This window comes from Bombus impatiens, unplaced genomic scaffold, assembly GCF_000188095.3.
Source record: "Bombus impatiens unplaced genomic scaffold, BIMP_2.2 scf_0382, whole genome shotgun sequence".
In the NCBI taxonomy this organism is placed as follows: domain Eukaryota; kingdom Metazoa; phylum Arthropoda; class Insecta; order Hymenoptera; family Apidae; genus Bombus; species Bombus impatiens.
Window position 1 is genome coordinate 1 of NT_176801.1, and position 17,777 is coordinate 17,777.

A 17,777-nucleotide genomic window follows, 5' to 3' on the forward strand; every position below is an offset into this window, starting at 1 on the left:
TTATTATTATTATTATTATTATTATTATTATTATTATTATTATTGCGTTTGACTTTCACCTATTACAAGTTTTAATTGACAAGCGGGTTAGGAATATAAATAAAAAAGTAATAATATACTTGCCTTGGATACGTCGGTAAGCGTAGAATATTCTGAAGTGATTCACGAAAGATTTATTGATTAAAGAATGATACATACGCTTTTTGTCGTTCTAAATTCGTATTTGAATACATATAATTCAAATCTTCGATGATTCAAAACTTCGACCGCGAATTGCGTAACATATCGAGATAGGTGTCGCTGAAGCCACTTACCACGAAAGTACATCATAAACGCAAAGTAAATAAAAATTAAGTGTTAAATATCGAAACAAAAGGGAATTGTATTCGATATGCGTATTACGAGTATACTTTTGTACAAGGTTCACAATATTCCATATAGATTTCGTGGGTATGTACAAATCACTCGTTTTGATAAAATTCTAAGGTTACCTTTTACTTATTCGATCACTATACATATTTTTTTTATTATGTCGTGACAATTCACTAATAAGTACAGCATAAAACACATAATGTAGTGTCTAATACGGTGCTGTTACCGCAAAGAAAATATCATTTAAACAAATTAATTTCTAACCTACCGTAGCACTAGGACCTAAGGTTATATTTGTTGCAACTGCATTATCGTAAACACTATTATTAGCAAGAATTTCATTTAAATATTATATTTTGTACAGGAAACACGGTATACGTAAAAAACCAACATTGAGAGATATTTTTCAATTCAAACGGGATCTTGAAAGGGAAGAAGCGAATATGTTGATATTAAGGCATCCTTATCTTACTACGGAGCAATCAAATGGTCATATGAGTCATCTTAAGCAAGAGAAGATTATAAATCTGATGACAAAATTCAGAGAAGATGCAAATGCGAAATTTAACAGAAAAGTTACTATCATGGATCGGTTAGGTCATTTGAAAGTATCCGAATCTTGGGATTAGTATTTATTTTCTAATTGGGTACAATTTGTTTGCTATTTTGTTAAAAGTAAAGAATTGTGTTAAATAAAAACGTACGATGTATCTACAATATAATTGTACAAAAGCTAAACATAGTATTACGTTAGGCTCGGTTTTATTTAGAAGTTCTAAAAAAATAGATTATAGAAATACAAAATGCATTATAGAATTCAATATCAAGGTCCTGGTATGAGAATTTCATTTAAATAATTTTTATATGCTTTCGACTCATGGATCTACGATAGTTTCAGTTTTGAATCTAGTCTCTAAATCCTTCGGTTTATTTCTTATCCAAACAAATGGATCTCGATCGACCTCCGCTTCTGTTAGTATGTTCCCTTCGTGCAGGAAATTTGCAAAATCTGCTGCTACAGGATCTGCTCCGATGCTACTTACAGCGATAACTTTACCATTTTTAATGTAATATGCAAAAAATTCCAAGTTCTCTAGGGAACCATAAATTCTTACTTTCTCTGGTTTTCCGTATCCTGTGGAATTTTCAATAATTATCATGAAGATATAACGTTTCATCTCTCTTTTACATGTATTATATGTAAAAGCATAACGTACCGACGTATCTATAACTCTTCCCGAATAGCGTTGTCCAGAAAAATGGTATGGCACTTACAGCGGTAGTTTTACCACATATATTTAATGCTGCTATTTTACCATGGTAATGGGCCAACGAATAGTGGCCTATTGCAGCTGAAATGTCATCGGAACCAAATAGCGGTGCATACGCTATATCACCACCTGCATATATGTTTTCAACGCTTGTTTTCAAGTACTGAAATTATACATAGAATTTTATGTTTCCTAAATTTGATACTTCGATTCGTTCACTGTTGAATAACAATCTACCTTATCCACTACGATACTGCCATCTTGTAACATTTTAATAGGAGTATCCTTTATCCAATCTGTATATAATTTAGATCCAATTCCAATGATCACTATATCAGCAGGAAGGGCTTCGCCATTGGTAAGTACAACTGTACCTACAGCATTCTTATCATCATCTTTTGCAACAAACTGTGTGATATTACGTTCAAATATAAATTTAACGCCTTGAAAAAACAATATTGATTAGTTTTTACCTAACTTGATACAAATCAGATACGGTATAGCACATGGATATTATTGATATACTTTAGTACCTTGTTCTTCAAACTGGCGTTTGATTCTGTTACCAATTTCTGTACCAAAAACTGTTTGTAACGGAACTGTAGACCTTCCTATGATGGTGACAGATGCACATTTATTTATACAATAAGCAGCAGCTTCCATACCAATGAAACCTAATCCGAGTATTACAATATGTTTGTCTGATGATAATTTGGAGGATATAGCATGAGAGTCTGTGTAGTTTCTTAATACATAAATGTTAGATAAATTAATAGGTATATCAGGTTTTCTGGCCATACTTCCGGTACAAATAAATAGATAATTGTACGTTAATCTTTCGTTATTACTTAAATGGACAACATTGTCATTTGTATTTAATCCTGTAATGAATTTTGTTATAAAATTTGATCATATTTTATGTCAAAAAAAGGATAGTTTGTGTTAACTTTTTCATTTTTTTACCTGTAGCTTCTACACCCAGTTTGGTTTCGATTTTATGCTCTTTGTAAAACGAAAGTGGTCTCAAAACTGCTTTTTCAATGTCTATATCAAATGTTTTGGATACCTTTACCCTATCATATGGCACTGTGTTCTCCTTACAGACCATAATAATATTTCCTGTGAAGGCTTCCTGTCGCAAGCTTTCTGCACAAATTGCAGCTGCTGGACCACCTCCAACTATTACGACGGTAGTATTATTATTGGGATCTTGTTCACACATCTTCTTGACCCTTCTATTGAATTCTAAATCCTTACGCCTTGCTTTCACACGTACAAGACCACTATCATCCACGTTTACCTGTTTAATTAAAATTTAAATTTTATTTTATCAAGATTAAAAGTTAAACATATATGTTCACTAAATTACTTGGTAACATGGTAAAGAATCCAATCCTGGGTAATCTTCTATATCTCCTGTTTTGATATTAAAACATGCACCATGCCATGGACACCTTATTCTTCCATCTCCTAGCGCTCCTGTATGAAGTAATGCTCCGTAATGCGTACATTTTGTACCAATAGCATGTAATTCCCCCTTTTGTTTAATCAACAAGACTTTTGCCCCACTTTCTCCAAGTGGCAATAGTTTCATTTCATTTTCTTTGATATCCGTTTTATTACACACCACATCTTCAACATAGTCATACTTCTCTGGTTTACCTAAGTAAATATGAATTATTCAAGTAAAAAATCTACTTATGTCAATTTGTAACTGGAATAGATTTAATATTTTTCTTTTTTTATTTAATTTGGTAAAATATTTTGAAATATTCTAAATGTCAATATAACTGCATATTGATAAATTAATTTCATTAGATTTTTCATTAGATACGTTGGCGTGCAAATGGCAAGTCCTTAACTCACAACTGCAACAACATTTTGCTTTATTATGCGACCGCCTAATATCTTCGATTTCATTGTTACACTCACTACAAATGTGAATTTTCCTTTTCTGTAATTCTGCCATTCTTCCGTTATTTATTTTCCCACTAACGTGAAATATTGAGTTAAACGATAGTTTCGTACATTGTTTCGCAATGAATAAGCGCATACTGTCAAGTCGTTCTGCTATTATTCACCGCAACTATTCGTCAATGTTACTTAAACATTTATAGATTAGTCATTAAATGAATTGTAACTTTAAAATGGACTTTTTGTCATAAAGAGAAGTATAGTGAAACTATTCGAAGGTTCCTTCAAGTACACGCACACATAAAACCATTGATGTTGCAAAACAAGATATTGTAACACATGCAATACATTCTGTCTTATTTTAATGTATTGCAACAAATTATCGTGTCTAGCTTTTTAAACATGTTAATACATACGGAAATATGATTAGATATGTTAGATGTATTATCTGATATCCGTAATCATTTATTATCGAACGTAAAAACCCATCATTAATTAGATTTATCGTATACGAGAGAAAAGTCGATATTCTGATAGCAACTACGTATATTTATTTAAATTATTTACATATATAAATCACGATTGTTAGAATTTCATATATAAATTGCTTAAATTAAATGTAGATAATAACAAAAAATTCTTTGTTAAAATATTCCAAGTTAAAATTTTCCTTGTTGCTATAAGGAAACTTCGTCTCTTGGTGTGCATCGAATAAATAAAAACACCAATATAAAATCCCACATATCATTGAATAATGTCATGTATAATTATGAATCTATAACTTAAGAAAAAAGATATGTAGTTTTCACCTGTCTTGGCGGATGTGCTTGACGTAGCATTAGAGCTCCGTGGAAGAAGTCCTTTACAATTATTTCCACCCATTTGTGCGTTCAAGTAATGCCACTCACGGACGGTATCTTAACTGCGTTATTGTGATATCTATAAATCATCTGACTACTTTGATTCCTACAATTACTCATACTTACATCGCTAAAGACAGTTTCAACTACGGCAATCGACCTTGCGCTCTACTACTGGTAAACTATTTTAGATAAACTTTCACTTATTCGTGGAACAATAGATTAGAAGTTATCAAGACACTACTTCGACGAAGTTATTTTAAAACCTGTTAAAAATTGTAGTACATTAAGACGTTAGCGATAGTTCGTTCGCATAATATATTAAGTACTTAATTTAAAGAGAACTTTAGATTAAATATTATTGTTTTGATTATATTTTTAAAAAAATATTAAAAACCAACTTTTATATTATCCGAAATATAAATATTTTATCATTAATATTATATAACAGTTTTTATTTATACAATATAGTTTAGTTTAGTATTTGTTTAATATATTTTCTGAATTCGTAAAATAAATTTAAATATTATAATATATAAGCTGTTAGTTTTAAGAGAAGAATACGAACATACTATCATTTTAACTTCATTCGACACATTATGACTAACGGCAACTTGTTGCAATGATTCAGAGAGCGTTCATTTTCGCTTTTAAAGGAAAGTTGAAATCGATTTTCGTATAAAGCGATGTTGCGCATATACGATATGGCACGAACAAATGATACAATATAGATTAGCTTGCAACAGATGTGAAGGAGTCGGCAGCTAAGGGCGCTTCTCCGCAGAACGCCGATCGAATTTAAACGTTGATTATCAGAAACGTCACGCATGCGCAGAATAAGAACTTTCTTGTCTTCCATGTTGATTTTTCACAACTAGACACGACTTCATTTTTAGACGACATTCCCTAGGCGTTTGTATATGAATATCGAGAGCAGTTTATACGATCGTGGTTACAACTCAATTTTCGGTCGGTTTTTCCTAGGTTTCGATATATTATATACGTGTCGAGATCATGACAGATCACAAGACTGGATTATGAGTACCGCTCATAATCTAGATGATGTGTTCGTACATGGTATTCACTATGATATAATTTTTATATTCTTTAAAATTTAGATGAACCTATCTCTTTTTAATGTATAAAAGTAATACAAACTCATGGTTTCATGGTCTTATAATTTTGTTCGAGTATATTGTAAAAAGCAATACTGCGTGTAACATGTACTAAATCACTAATATAGTAAGTTAGAGAAAAATCACTATAGAATTATAATAGTAATACTGTACGCTATTCAGTATACATAATATGATTGGCGAGGAAAGTATAGTACTTTGTTGAAATATATAAACTTTATGAATATATACTAGAAACTAGCCAATAAAAATAGAAATAGCAGAAACAATTACGCTGTCATGTATAGCCTAATTTTAAAATCCAATGAGTTTTTAAAATAAATTTAGAGAAATAAAATCCGATAACAAATTCGAAACAATTTCAACAGAATATTTAGTAAAACTAATTACTAAATGTTAAGGTTATAAATATCTAAACCTATCAAACGGTAGTAGACTGACTGTCAAAGCACTTGCACCGTAGTGCAAAAATTCGCACATTCCATTAGTATTATTCGATAAATAAATTGTAAAATACATTAATGTTATAAAATGAGATTGATTTGATTTTCTTATACGTCGTAGAAAATAAATAATTTTAATAATGCAAACGATATATATCTTCATAAGTTTGTTAGTCAGCGTTTCATCGTTAGCTCGTGGGGTTAGTATATCTTCCAAATTTTTATAATGTTTGATATTTTATCGTGTTTTAAACAGCCACTCAAATTTTAGAGCGAACTCGATTATGACGGCTGGTTACAATTACGATTATGGCACGCATTTAACGACGAGCCAGAGCCCATTTTTATAGAACGAGGTAACGTCACAGTGTCAAGTGTTCGTAGCGGTGCTTCTGTTGTTGGACAAAATGGATTGTTACAACCTCATATAAACGAATTAAAAAACCTTGCTAAACATGATGGCAAATACAGACTTAAAGCAGTAGCTCGGACCTCTTCAGGAAATGAAATAACATTTCTAACTTCTGTACCTGCGGTAATCTTATTCCTCTGACTATGCTTTCACTTTATATATACATATATATCTATATATACGACTTATAATGTTTTCTCCACGCGTAGTGTTATATTCTCGGTTCTGATCTTGAAGATGTTATAACAATTTGGCTGGATAGCGCAGCCGAGCCAATAGTTGTGAGTGTATCGTCGCCTGGTCCTTGTAGTACAGAAAGTCCGTTTACAAATATGTGGACAACCAACATTATTGTTAAGTATCCTGATGGTGGACCAGTTCCAGACACTGCTACATATATTCAGAAACTTGAACGTGAAAGAGAAGCAAGAGAAAGAGGAGATGCGAAAGATAACAGATCTTTCCTTGCGAGATATGTAGGTTTTTTGTTCTAAACAATGTTTGTATATTTAATTTTTTCAAATTCAGTTTATATATTATTGCTTTGAATTTCAGTGGATGTACATTGTCCCTGCATTAATTTTTGTTGTTCTATCATCCGCAACAAATCCAGAAGCTGGGGGTGCAGGAGGAAGTGCCCAAAGACAGTAACATAAAGTGTATTGGTGCCTCGAAGAGTGTTTGTGTGGGAACCGTTTATTTATAAACTTATAATGTACTTTCATAATTATAGTTATAAAAATTATGATTGTATCTTTTCCTGAATAAATTCTATGATTTAATTAAAATTTATTGTTTATCTTTTGTTTTATCATTCTAACTAGTAACATGTAGAACGAAAATTTTGTATAATGCAATATACATGCATTAGAATGCTATAATACTTGTGAAAGTTAGCTGTTATAATCATATAATCTTCCTATATGTACAGTTTACTATATCAGGTAATGTTCAGACAGGTAAGGCAGGGAAAGATCAATAATCTGCCACCCAATGAACAAGGCCACAAACTGTTGCCATTATGCATTAGAATATGTGTAGCCACTCAAGCTGATCTTAAAATGGCAGCGTTTTCTCTAAATATTCAAAAACACGTGGAGCCTGGCCTTGTAACTTCCGGTAAATTCGATGGTTCTCATGCTTGCCTAGCGGCTGCAACTTATGGTGGAAATATTTTGGTACACAGCCCTCATAGGCAACCACAAATAACCGACCAAGACCACGAACAATCCGACAGAAAAGTATCTTGGAGCGGAGAACTCGCGGAACTTCAGATAGGAACCGAGGTATAATTAATTAAATAATTATAAAGATACTAATAAAAACTAACTTTTACTACAAATTAATCAATATATATATGTATATTATTAGATTACAGCATTATGCACTGGTCGACTTAGTGATGACGAGAGAGATATTCTTCTAATTGGAACTGCATCTCATATTTTGGCCTATCACATAGAAGACAACTCTGATGCTTTTTACAAAGAGGTACCGCAATTATTAGACTACAGATACTTATGCATTCATTTGAAATTTAAAGGCGCATAAAATATATATAATATGCAAAAATACATAAAATATACGAAGTATATTACTTGTTATAATATTTAATGGATGATCTGTACATAGGTTTCTTAGGTTGCCTGGATATATGTAAATTTGCATAAAAATCCGAAGGTCACTTATCATACTAAAACTCAAATAAATTATATTGTTTTTATTAGATGTCTGATGGTGCAAGATGTATAATCGTTGGTAAATTAAGTTGGCTTCCAAATCAAGTTGCAATCGTTGGTGGCAATAGTTCGATAACAGTTTTAGACTCACAAGGCACAGAGATATTTTGGACAGTACTAGGAGGTATTGTAACTTCATTAGCTGTTTTTGACTTCGATGGGGATGACGAAAACGAGGTAAATTGTAATAGGAAATAAGTCTAATAAAAATCCTTCTCTAATAAATACAAACAATATTTAGTTAGTCATTGGGACCAGAGATTTCGAAATAAAGGTGTACAAGAAGGACAGTTTACTCTGGGAAGCTAAAGAAACAGCTTCGATTACCACTCTAACCGGCCTACCTAATAGAAGATTCGTTTATTCAGTAGGAAATGGGACTCTTGGTGTCTATGAAACGACTCAAAGACTATGGCGTGTCAAGGTCACTCTAAATTACAGAATACAAGTACCAAGAAAGAAATCAATATACGATGATTGAATGTAGGTCGTAGGAACGTTCGTTTTCATAAATTTTTCAGTCGAAGCATCGGGTGGTGGTCACGAGGAGCTTTGATTTGAACGGAGACGGTGCACCGGAAGTCATAACTGGTTGGAATAATGGAAAGGTAGACGCAAGGTCATCCAATAACGGCGAAGTAATTTTTAAAATTCAATTATCCGCCGGAATAGCTGGAATCGTGGAAGCTGATTACAGGAGAATCGGCAAATCTGATTTAGTCGTAGTGTCTTCTATTGGCGAAGGTAGAATAGAATGTGTATACCATATACGCATACAGTGATAGACTAAAAAGATTGACAGGAAGATTTTTCGAATTATATTTTAGTGCGCGGCTATGGTTCCGGTTCCGCGATGGATACTCCAGAACCTGGCGAGGCGATGCGCGATTTATTGGCGAAAAGGCAGATCCTCCAAATGGAGCTTAGGCAGAGGGCCGCGTCTGTTCCGAATATGTTCCATGGAACGAAATTGGCAGTGAGCTTGATGACCTGCAATGGTGCGGCTCGTGTTGCCCTCGCGTCTGGACCTGGACTTTTTGTAAGTCGATCGGTTCTTGCATAAAACTAATTTTTGTCTTTTTGAAATGTTCTTTAACGCTTTCACGGCACAATAAAATAACGAAGAATTCGGAACGGTCGATGTAGAAAACAATGATTTCTTTATCTTTATAAAATTTCTCATATTTGTAGCATCAAACGTAAAAGATACATACATTCATCATTTTTAGACGAAATAAATTTTAATACTGTCGTACATTTACTCTGCCCAAGATGTATTGCGCGATAGTTTTCACCGAAGGAGTGTTCGAAGGCGAAACTCTCGTTGTCCATCCCAGCAGACCTAGAGGGGAGCTGGAAATAGAGCTTCGTCCTCCGAAGAATGCCCCTGTCGATATGCACGTTAAAGTATGCGTTGGTCCAGCTGCTGCAGATTTGTTACAGGTACCGTATAAAGCAAGGGGCATTTACAAAACATTTTACCGCATAGTATTCTAGTACAGCAGAATTTCATTTATCCGAACGAAATTTTAATGCTCGGTTAACTGAACTTTTGCTGGTTGAATTCATTTATCCAAACGTGAGCTCCTATTATGCGAACGAAAGATAGTTGATGAGATCCTATTATATTACACGTATAAATTGTTTATTGCCCGACAAATTCCGACGAACGAGGTTTTATTGGAAATTTTATTTCGATATATAAAACAAGTTTGTTCAATTTCTATCCTGACTTCTTTACTCCATTTAAGGTGTTCGAAATGACGCGCCAATTGCCGAGATTTTGCATGTACCAGATCATCGAACGGCCTGCGCAAATAGCGGAGGACTTTGCGAAAAATAGCGTCACAGCTGAGGTATTAGTTTTAATTTGTTGAAAATTCACATTTATTTTCATCTGCTTATTTTTCTAACTTTTCTACGCATCCTTCGAATAACTATCACCGCTGCTATACAGTATATCTATTTTTGGTTAATCAGTTTGCGGAGAGACCTCAAAGAATCGCTCTTTGGTTGAATCAGAGTCTCATCCTTCCGGAAGAGTTCGAAATTCAGGAAGACAAACCAAACAACGGAGGTATTGAAATGTGGCTTCGTGGTATGAGAGACAACAAGATTCATTGTTTCATGTCAGACGCAACGGGAAAAGTAACCGTTCAAACAGAAGATTCTACATTTGCTGGCGACATTATTCAGTCGTTAGCCTTGTACTTGGGCCTTAGAGAGCTTTCTTCCGAAGTTTCATTTCCGGCTGAAGAGAAGAAGATGTTGGACGCCTTGGAACACGTCAAAGGTGACTCAAAGTAATAATTAGATTGCGAATATATTGATACAAATTCGTATTTTCATAAATATAATTAAAAAGATGGAACATAGGCTTAGGTAATGGTTGTCCTCTTTATGTGGATTTTCGCATCTTCATGTTTCCCATAAATGCGTAGAAATCCGCAGTCCAACGATAAGAAAAGATATATTTTATGGCTTTCAGAGAATATCGGAGGATAATTTGTTTATTTGTTGCAGAGTTAAAGGAGATTGATACCAGACTGCAAGCAGAGGCAGCTAATGAAACAGTTTTACTGAAGAATATTATAATTCGCTTGGAGGATGCAAGAATTCTCGAGAATATCGATGAAATGAGAAAGAGGCTCGTACAGTTGAAAAATGTTAATGTCGATCTGATCAGGGAACACGAAATCAGAATGAAGAGTTATAGAGAACTCACGGCGAATTTAAAAGAATTAAATCTCGGAGTGCAACGTGCAGCTAGATTAAGAGGTGATATTTTTTATCTTACTTTTGCTTATTTTCCATTTGCTCAAAATAAAGTGTTATTAAAATTTGTATTTATAGTTGGGAAAAGTGCCTCAAACACAATAGCCCGTTGTAGAGCAGCGATCCAGGACGAGAATCCGAAGGCTCTCACGATGGCGATAAGACACGGATGAATTCAGGGACGAATTTACCTTGACGCTAATGTCACTGTAAGCGTTGGGTGCCGGAACGCTATGAGGACCCCAAAAGAGCTTTGCAGGGTTTTTACATCTTCTAGATTGCGTGAAAAACAATTGATCTCTTTAACAAACTGGCTTAAAATGGGAGTTTTCAGGACAGTTGTTTCGAGGACTGGTCATCGCATCGTGTCGTCTGTTAATTAATGAGAACCAAAGTGGAAGAACTTTAAAGCAAAGTTCTGAAGCTCGAAACTCGAAAAATAGCTCTGGTCGTGATCAAATTAGTTCGAGAAATTCGTGGGAGATAGGAAAGTCATAGGAGACGGAATCATAGGAGATAGATAGGAGACGTCTCATATTCCAGGAATTTTTCGAGGTTGCAATTTTCGAAAGTTCTAAAAAATCACCTCAAATTCTCGGGATTTTTTAGTGTTTACATGCATTGCCTTGTTTATTTATTTTTTACGTCCGTTTATTCATATCCTCAATGATCATGAAATTTTTCTGAATTTTTGACGTTTTACGTATTCTAACTGGCGAAAATTACAAGGAGAGTGAGAGGTGGACAAAGTTAAAGATGAAAGATACGACATTGGAATTTGCTTTAGAAAATCTATTTATTGATTGAATTTGAGAAATTATACAATAATCTTTACAATTAGATATACATTGTAGGATATGTATATGTTAATAAATATAACTTAATCGTAATTTGAATAATCTATAATTCATACTTATCTTTACGAAATAATTATTGTGCAAATTTTATTTCATCGAATTTCTTAACATCAATATAATTTACAGTTAAATATATACTCGACAAATACCAGCAATAATTTAAATACATTAATATCACACGTAAGAGAAATATTTGAGGTACTAAACAGAACTTATCGATCGTTTATTTACCGCTTAATCAGCAGATTTTTCTTTAAACTTTTTATTTCCATGAAACATATAACGATTCGAAACTCCATATTGGCCGATAGTACATTTTTAATAAATCGCGTTAAATCCAAAGATAAAGCAGTCCAAAAATATCTCTCACTGACATATTTGTGGTTCTTCGGCTTTTGATCATGTTTCAATAGCGCATATTGCAGTTCACTCAGCAAAGACTAGGACCACGAATATGTTATTTAATAATCTAAAAATATAGTTTAAAAGTTTAAGATCTAAAAATATATCGCAACGTGTGAAAAGATTCTAAAAATATTTCTCAAAGCGAAAAGATTCCCAAAATATTTTTAAAAACGAACAAAATACGCCTTTACAATACAATAAACGATCACGATACTACAAATTGACAACGAACAGTCGATATTTCTCAAAACTCGAAGGATTAGAACAGGAGCTTTATTAGAAAGCGCGTAGTTTTAAGCTGTAAGCTTGTGTTCGCTTAATGAAGGGTTCCTCGAACGGAGATGCTGAATCTTCGTTTGAGCGGAACAGGCGAGGGGCGTCGAAGAGCGTCCAAGGTGCCGTCAGTGGAGGCTCTCACCCTGAAGGAATTTGTTTGCTGGCCAGAATTTCCCGGCAATTCCGTCAACAGCTTGGAGATGTCGGTGAAAACGGCCATGACCTGTCGAATAAAAATAATCGAGTCAGTCCGCTGCTATCGTTACGTAACCTCGCGGGATTATCTGCTCAACCGCTATGACGATTATATTTGATATATATTTTTCTCTCATAAAGTACGTTTAAAACCAGTCTCATTATCGCTCATGCCACTTTTTCATTTGTGCTTGTGCGTAACAGTTTGCGACACGTGTAGAACAAGTTATAGACCCCCTTTCTTTTTACCTTTTCTTGCTCGTACATCCACCTGAAATTCTTTCAAAGAAGAACATATGGTATCGTCCATTGGATCGTAACATAATTTTGGTCTGTTTCTATATTTATTATACTAAGTGTCATAGCGTAAGGGAAGAATATTATTGTTGTATGGCGTTAAGATGACGCACTGTGGCAAAGCGGAAGAACCATGGAAACCATTCAGAGTGCCGAAAGGCCAGAATAAAATAAAATAAAATAAATAAATAAATAAAATATATTCGTTACAGAATAACGCGATAGTCTCGTTAGAGCGTTAACGAAATTTCGAGATGTTTCGTACAGCATACGTAATATATTTTAGACTCTAAATCGTCATCGTGATCGTTACACGACGTATTCGTGGTTCTTCGAGTCTCGATCGATTTTTAATAGCGCGTTGCGTTTCGTTCCGACGTTTCTCGAACGTTACGTTTCGCTTCTTCGGGGCTGAAACGATTTCAGGGAACACTCCCAGCCTTGAAACGTATCAGAGTAAATTCGAAGCTCGGTCCTCGATACCACGACCGCGCCATATATCGTTTCCACCTAGTACACATAATTAATTGTGAAACAAATCTTTAATTACGATAGGCACGTTTACGATACCGATAACGCTGGAACGATCGTTTCGAGATGGCCGCCGTATCGCTCGCGTTCCGCCCGCTCCACGATACAGATTTTGTTTACCACTCTGCGATCACGCGTAAACGCCATGACCGGTTTCCCGGAGAAGTAAACAATCGTTTTAGAAAAATAACGAGGCTCGCGATTAGGCTCGACCGCGGGATCGATCGCGACAAAGCGATCGATTCGCCAACCGCTTGGTTCTCTCTTTCTCTTTCTCTCTGCGTTCTTTCGCCATTGAAATAGACGAGTAATAGCGGAACTCCAGCTGAGATTTCCGATCGACGGGGGCTTTCTTTCGCGATCGATGACGTGTAACGTTACGTCAACGATCTCAATGTCATATCGTCGCGTACGAGACTCCACGAATATTTAACTCGTCGAGATATCAAACGCTTGTCTGCCGAAGCTTTCGTGTCGGATGACGTGGTGTTGTGTCTGGCTGGCTCTCTACCAAATTTTAGAAAATGAAGCAAGTGCACGATCGTGATCCTCCATCGTTCGAGGAAGAAAAGGAATTTTTGAGGATGTTCCGAATGAATTCGTATAACAGATATGTATATCAGATTATATCGTAGATTTGGAATTTATCGAACCATTTGATCGAACGAAGATTACAGGAGAAAAACACGATAAGTACGTATTTTCGTCGACTTCCTCGTCCACTAATTTCATTTTACGATTACAGGACAATTCGAATATGACATGATCGAACATGAAAGCAACACGTTGCTTCTTTTGTAATACTAGCCGATAAATTGAAGTTTATGAATTTATTTTCCAGTGTTAGTTAAATAGAATTTTAAAAATATATGCGAGCTTCTAATACGAGCGATGGTATATCGCTCGGAGGAAAGATCGTTACGAAACGAAGTGGCATTTGTGCAATGAATTTGTTATCTCGTAATTGTTTACCTTACGAATAGCATAGATAGTAATTTACAGGTCGGATGGCCTGTGCCTCAGTCCTTGCCATCTAAGGTTAAAGGTACGGCAAAAGAGTCAATGTCAGTGTTACGTCAAAAGCTCGTGGTTTTATCGTAATAGACGCAACGCCGCACCGCGCAATGCCGTGTCAACGACTACTGACTTTTCTAAATGTGCATTTACACAATTTTCAAACTTTTTCCCCAACACGCGTTCAAATACGACAATTTTATTTTACATCGCTTTTCATTTATTTTTGCATCGTTGTTGTCGTATTATCGACTTGCAGAGTCGATATCGCGTAATGTTACACTTTGTAATTTGCATGGTTAAAGATTTAGCAGATACAAAGCAGTATTTTTGATAAAAATAATGTCGCTACAAGTTGGTTCGTAACATTTCTAACATGGAAAATGTCATCGACGTAGTACCATGTCTTTTTCGAGGTCAGGTTAAAGCGCATCGACGCAGCATTGGCAATGGATCTATTATTAATACGCATCTAATTATGGAAGGTAAAGGCCAAGACGAAGGGTGCTCGGTATACGAATAATTATTTTCATGGAAAGAAAATACAAATTTTGGTATTAACGTTACCTGTTCGACAGATTCTCTGACGGAAATTTCATGAAACGCGTGGGCCTCGATCTCTTCCGCCCTTTGACGCCCTTCTGCCGTAGAAACTACCCTTTCACCAGGAGTGTACGTTAAATCTGCTTTATTCGCTATTAGGATTACTATCGGTGGAACCTTCCTAGTTTTCCTCGCGTGTGATACTAGAAATCTGAAATAAATATCGGGTAAGAAATACTAATTGTAAATTTTTATCAGACAGAATTGTAGATATTTAAAGATATATTTATGACAGCATAATGTAAACAGTGAGATGCGATTCTATGCGAATTTGTGGTAAAAACGCTTTTTTAATTCGGAACGAACGTTGATTGCGAATATTTAATAGAATATAATATCAAACGAATATTTATCGTAGAAGAAAGGTTGTAGAGAAATTTACCACGAGCATTATCTTTCAAAAATTCCGTGAGAATTTTGTAGAAAAGATATTTTTCGTGACGTATCCCGTGTAATGTAACGATCAACGATTTAAAAATAGCTAATTATGTTCATCAGTAAATTCGCGCGTCACTTGACAAATTATATTCCCCTTCTTTGATTATTAATTCATTACGCTTCTTTATCGATAGAAACGTTACATAGACTAAACACTGTTATTCCAATCGGTGTTGTTCGAATCGGTGCGATTAATAAATTTTCTTACCGAAGACGAGATGTTTCGTCGAAGCTGACACGATCCGACACCGAGTAAACGAGAACGATAGCATCTGCCCACCGTAATTTCAGTTCGGACGGAGGTGGTAGATATCCTGGGGGATCAGTTATCTCCCACGCCGCATCCAGGAAACTGTCCACTTTGTAAACCCTCTCGATAGAACAATCGTACTCCCCTATATACCGTTTCGTCGCGAATCGCACTGCCAGGGCTATCGATCGTCAATATGTTAGTGTTTGCCAAAGATAGAATCATCGCGTAATATCGATCTCACGTGGAGGCCTCGAACGTTTGAAAATTTGGAAACTCGAGAAATCAGAAATTTAAAAATTCGGAAATTTAAAAATTCGGAAATTTAAAAATTCGGAAATTTAAAAATTCGGAAATTTAAAAATTCGGATGTCTGGCAATTCGAAAATTCGAAAAGTCGACAGTTCGATAATTTAGATTATTTGGAAATTCGAAGATGTTTAAAGATTTTAGAAAATAAAAGATTTAGGAATTTGAAAATCCGACAACTGGAATATTAAAGTCGACTGCCTGTAAAGTATCCTGAGATATTTGAAATATTATAATTCTTAAATTGGATTCTTACCGGTTTTACCAACGCCCTGATGTCCCAGTAGGATTACTTTGACAATTCTCGGATCCCTGCTAGTGAGGCCAAGATTCCAAGCTATCGGAGGGCTAATTCTCTTCCTCAACGACGTTGCTGGCGGACTGAATCTCTCCATGACTTAACTGTCACTGAATTCCCTCTGGGGTGTCTCATCGATTATGAAGCCTCTCTTTTTCCCGCTGATATTTAATAGACGTGTTTATGCACGCATTCTTCCTGCTACCTTTTCCTCCGATCGATCCGCAAACTGGTAAACGAACGATATTCGTTTTAATTTGATCGCAAATCCCTCTCTCTCTCTCTCTGTGTTTGATCTTGCTTTCTATTTACCTTCATCAGCTCTTTCGTTAATCGATTTCTCTCTCTTTCGTAATTGCCAATTATTTTTATATTACGTTCTGCATTCTACATTTTATTTTATTTTATTCTTTTTTCTCATATTATCTTACCGCTTCTTAAATCACTATATCTATTATTTAATTGCCAATTATAATACACTGTCTTGTTTTTTATAGACGCTGATAAGCAATTTGTTTCGTAAAGGAACGAATCGCATTGATTTATCCGATGTCTGCTATTCCCAGAAGTTAGTTTCTAATTTATTACTTTTATTTTTGCTCGTAGCGAGTCCGGGACACGGACAACGTCCAAAATAGAAAGTTTATCAAATCTGGAATACCGAATTCGTTCGATAACCAATTATTTGGGTAATACGGTTATACAGGGATCGTACGATTCCGTGCGAGCACGCGGTTCGGACTCCGCTTCAAGATTATTATCCAATACGTTGCTACGAATCTCGTATTGAGAAAGCTAAAACGTCAGTGTGCGCTTGAACGGAATATGCTTAAACGAACAAATTGTATTCCACGGTTTTCACTCGTTTTCGCACGTAGAATAATCTACCGAGTATTGCCTGCTTCTACCTGGTCGGTAATTAGCTTCGTTCACACGTATTAAGTAAAATTTTCAAATTGAATTTTATCGACGACGAAGCACCGCGTAAGAAACCTTTCATTTCACATCTTCCGTTTATTTTTTCATGGAATCACTTTCTTGTCGATCGGCGGATCGTGATCACCGAGACAGCCTGTGTAACTCGCTAATTTACTTGTCCCTCTCACATCGATTTCCTCGTGCTCGATCATCGAAACTGTCACAAATCGATTCAGGGACATTAAATGGTCCAGGAAGTTTCGAGGGACGCACGTGAATTCCATTTTCAAACTTTCTCGGTCAGTGCGTTCACGTGGTGGCAGGATATCGGGGAATGCAAAGGTCGTTACATACTGGCTTAATCAAGATACGCGATATCAGTGTCGCTGGGTCAAACGTTCGAACAGCTGGTTTCGCAATTCGCGGCCCTCCTCCTGGATGGAATAAAACCGGACATCGCGGCG

The 17,777-nt window shown here is 35.4% G+C and overlaps 5 protein-coding genes and 1 long non-coding RNA gene across 11 annotated transcripts in view; 4 read left to right on the forward strand and 2 right to left on the reverse strand.

The window, feature by feature from the left end:
• Positions 1-246: 246 nt before the first annotated feature.
• LOC100746617 (ribosomal protein 63, mitochondrial) lies at positions 247-1,094 on the forward strand. Its single transcript, XM_003489905.4, has 2 exons — positions 247-450; positions 737-1,094. Exons 1-2 carry the CDS (start codon positions 392-394, stop codon positions 999-1,001), a joined length of 324 nt encoding a protein of 107 aa, XP_003489953.1. The 5' UTR covers positions 247-391; the 3' UTR covers positions 1,002-1,094.
• Positions 1,095-1,121: 27 nt separating this feature from the next.
• On the reverse strand, positions 1,122-5,142 carry LOC100746501 (apoptosis-inducing factor 3). 6 transcript variants are annotated; one of them, XM_012386310.3, is made up of 9 exons: positions 4,990-5,142; positions 4,544-4,683; positions 4,367-4,479; positions 3,013-3,305; positions 2,607-2,943; positions 2,177-2,524; positions 1,881-2,086; positions 1,590-1,806; positions 1,122-1,507 (listed from the first exon to the last, which is right to left on the reverse strand). In XM_012386310.3, the coding sequence occupies exons 3-9, from the start codon at positions 4,437-4,439 to the stop codon at positions 1,248-1,250; spliced, it is 1,734 nt and encodes a 577-aa protein (XP_012241733.1). In that variant the 5' UTR covers positions 4,440-4,479; positions 4,544-4,683; positions 4,990-5,142; the 3' UTR covers positions 1,122-1,247. The 6 variants fall into 6 exon arrangements, with proteins under 6 accessions (XP_012241733.1, XP_012241732.1, XP_012241734.1 ...); XM_012386309.3 differs by having other exon boundaries at positions 4,986-5,140; XM_012386311.3 differs by having other exon boundaries at positions 4,367-4,496; positions 4,986-5,140.
• A 582-nt stretch (positions 5,143-5,724) lies between these two features.
• On the forward strand, positions 5,725-7,196 carry LOC100746736 (ER membrane protein complex subunit 10). The gene is made up of 4 exons (XM_003489906.4): positions 5,725-6,196; positions 6,268-6,531; positions 6,618-6,884; positions 6,964-7,196. The coding sequence occupies exons 1-4, from the start codon at positions 6,137-6,139 to the stop codon at positions 7,057-7,059; spliced, it is 687 nt and encodes a 228-aa protein (XP_003489954.1). The 5' UTR covers positions 5,725-6,136; the 3' UTR covers positions 7,060-7,196.
• A 76-nt stretch (positions 7,197-7,272) lies between these two features.
• Positions 7,273-11,905, forward strand: LOC100746856 (Bardet-Biedl syndrome 2 protein homolog). Its single transcript, XM_003489907.4, has 11 exons — positions 7,273-7,694; positions 7,780-7,899; positions 8,136-8,324; positions 8,389-8,571; positions 8,669-8,891; positions 8,975-9,186; positions 9,420-9,590; positions 9,899-10,003; positions 10,128-10,440; positions 10,671-10,925; positions 11,001-11,905. Exons 1-11 carry the CDS (start codon positions 7,332-7,334, stop codon positions 11,093-11,095), a joined length of 2,229 nt encoding a protein of 742 aa, XP_003489955.2. The 5' UTR covers positions 7,273-7,331; the 3' UTR covers positions 11,096-11,905.
• On the reverse strand, positions 11,846-16,723 carry LOC100746976 (ras-related and estrogen-regulated growth inhibitor). Its single transcript, XM_012386323.3, has 5 exons — positions 16,708-16,723; positions 16,354-16,624; positions 15,747-15,969; positions 15,065-15,251; positions 11,846-12,683 (listed from the first exon to the last, which is right to left on the reverse strand). The coding sequence occupies exons 2-5, from the start codon at positions 16,490-16,492 to the stop codon at positions 12,501-12,503; spliced, it is 732 nt and encodes a 243-aa protein (XP_012241746.1). The 5' UTR covers positions 16,493-16,624; positions 16,708-16,723; the 3' UTR covers positions 11,846-12,500.
• LOC117151721 overlaps positions 15,169-17,777 on the forward strand; it is a 7,604-nt gene continuing 4,995 nt past the window's right edge. Inside the window, exon 1 of the long non-coding RNA XR_004461823.1 lies at positions 15,169-15,267. This is a non-coding gene — a long non-coding RNA (uncharacterized LOC117151721). The remainder of the gene's footprint in view (positions 15,268-17,777) is intronic.

Excerpts from the sequence above, each read along its gene's own strand:
- LOC100746617 (XM_003489905.4), top strand. The coding sequence starts at position 392 with ATGCGTATTACGAGTATACTTTTGTACAAGGTTCACAATATTCCATAT. Across the intron at positions 451-736 it reads ATTCCATATAGATTTCGTGG|GAAACACGGTATACGTAAAA; the intron begins GTATGTACAAAT and ends TATTTTGTACAG.
- LOC100746501 (XM_012386306.3), bottom strand. The coding sequence starts at position 3,696 with ATGCGCTTATTCATTGCGAAACAATGTACGAAACTATCGTTTAACTCA. Across the intron at positions 2,525-2,606 it reads ACTGGGTGTAGAAGCTACAG|GATTAAATACAAATGACAAT; the intron begins GTAAAAAAATGA and ends AATTCATTACAG. Across the intron at positions 2,087-2,176 it reads ACGCCAGTTTGAAGAACAAG|GCGTTAAATTTATATTTGAA; the intron begins GTACTAAAGTAT and ends TGTTTTTTCAAG.
- LOC100746736 (XM_003489906.4), top strand. The coding sequence starts at position 6,137 with ATGCAAACGATATATATCTTCATAAGTTTGTTAGTCAGCGTTTCATCG. Across the intron at positions 6,197-6,267 it reads TTTCATCGTTAGCTCGTGGG|AGCGAACTCGATTATGACGG; the intron begins GTTAGTATATCT and ends CTCAAATTTTAG. Across the intron at positions 6,885-6,963 it reads GATCTTTCCTTGCGAGATAT|TGGATGTACATTGTCCCTGC; the intron begins GTAGGTTTTTTG and ends TTTGAATTTCAG.
- LOC100746856 (XM_003489907.4), top strand. The coding sequence starts at position 7,332 with ATGTACAGTTTACTATATCAGGTAATGTTCAGACAGGTAAGGCAGGGA. Across the intron at positions 9,187-9,419 it reads CGTCTGGACCTGGACTTTTT|ATGTATTGCGCGATAGTTTT; the intron begins GTAAGTCGATCG and ends ACTCTGCCCAAG. Across the intron at positions 10,441-10,670 it reads CGCCTTGGAACACGTCAAAG|AGTTAAAGGAGATTGATACC; the intron begins GTGACTCAAAGT and ends TATTTGTTGCAG.
- LOC100746976 (XM_012386323.3), bottom strand. The coding sequence starts at position 16,492 with ATGGAGAGATTCAGTCCGCCAGCAACGTCGTTGAGGAAGAGAATTAGC. Across the intron at positions 15,252-15,746 it reads GACGAAACATCTCGTCTTCG|ATTTCTAGTATCACACGCGA; the intron begins GTAAGAAAATTT and ends TATTTATTTCAG. Across the intron at positions 12,684-15,064 it reads TCAGAGAATCTGTCGAACAG|GTCATGGCCGTTTTCACCGA; the intron begins GTAACGTTAATA and ends TTTATTCGACAG.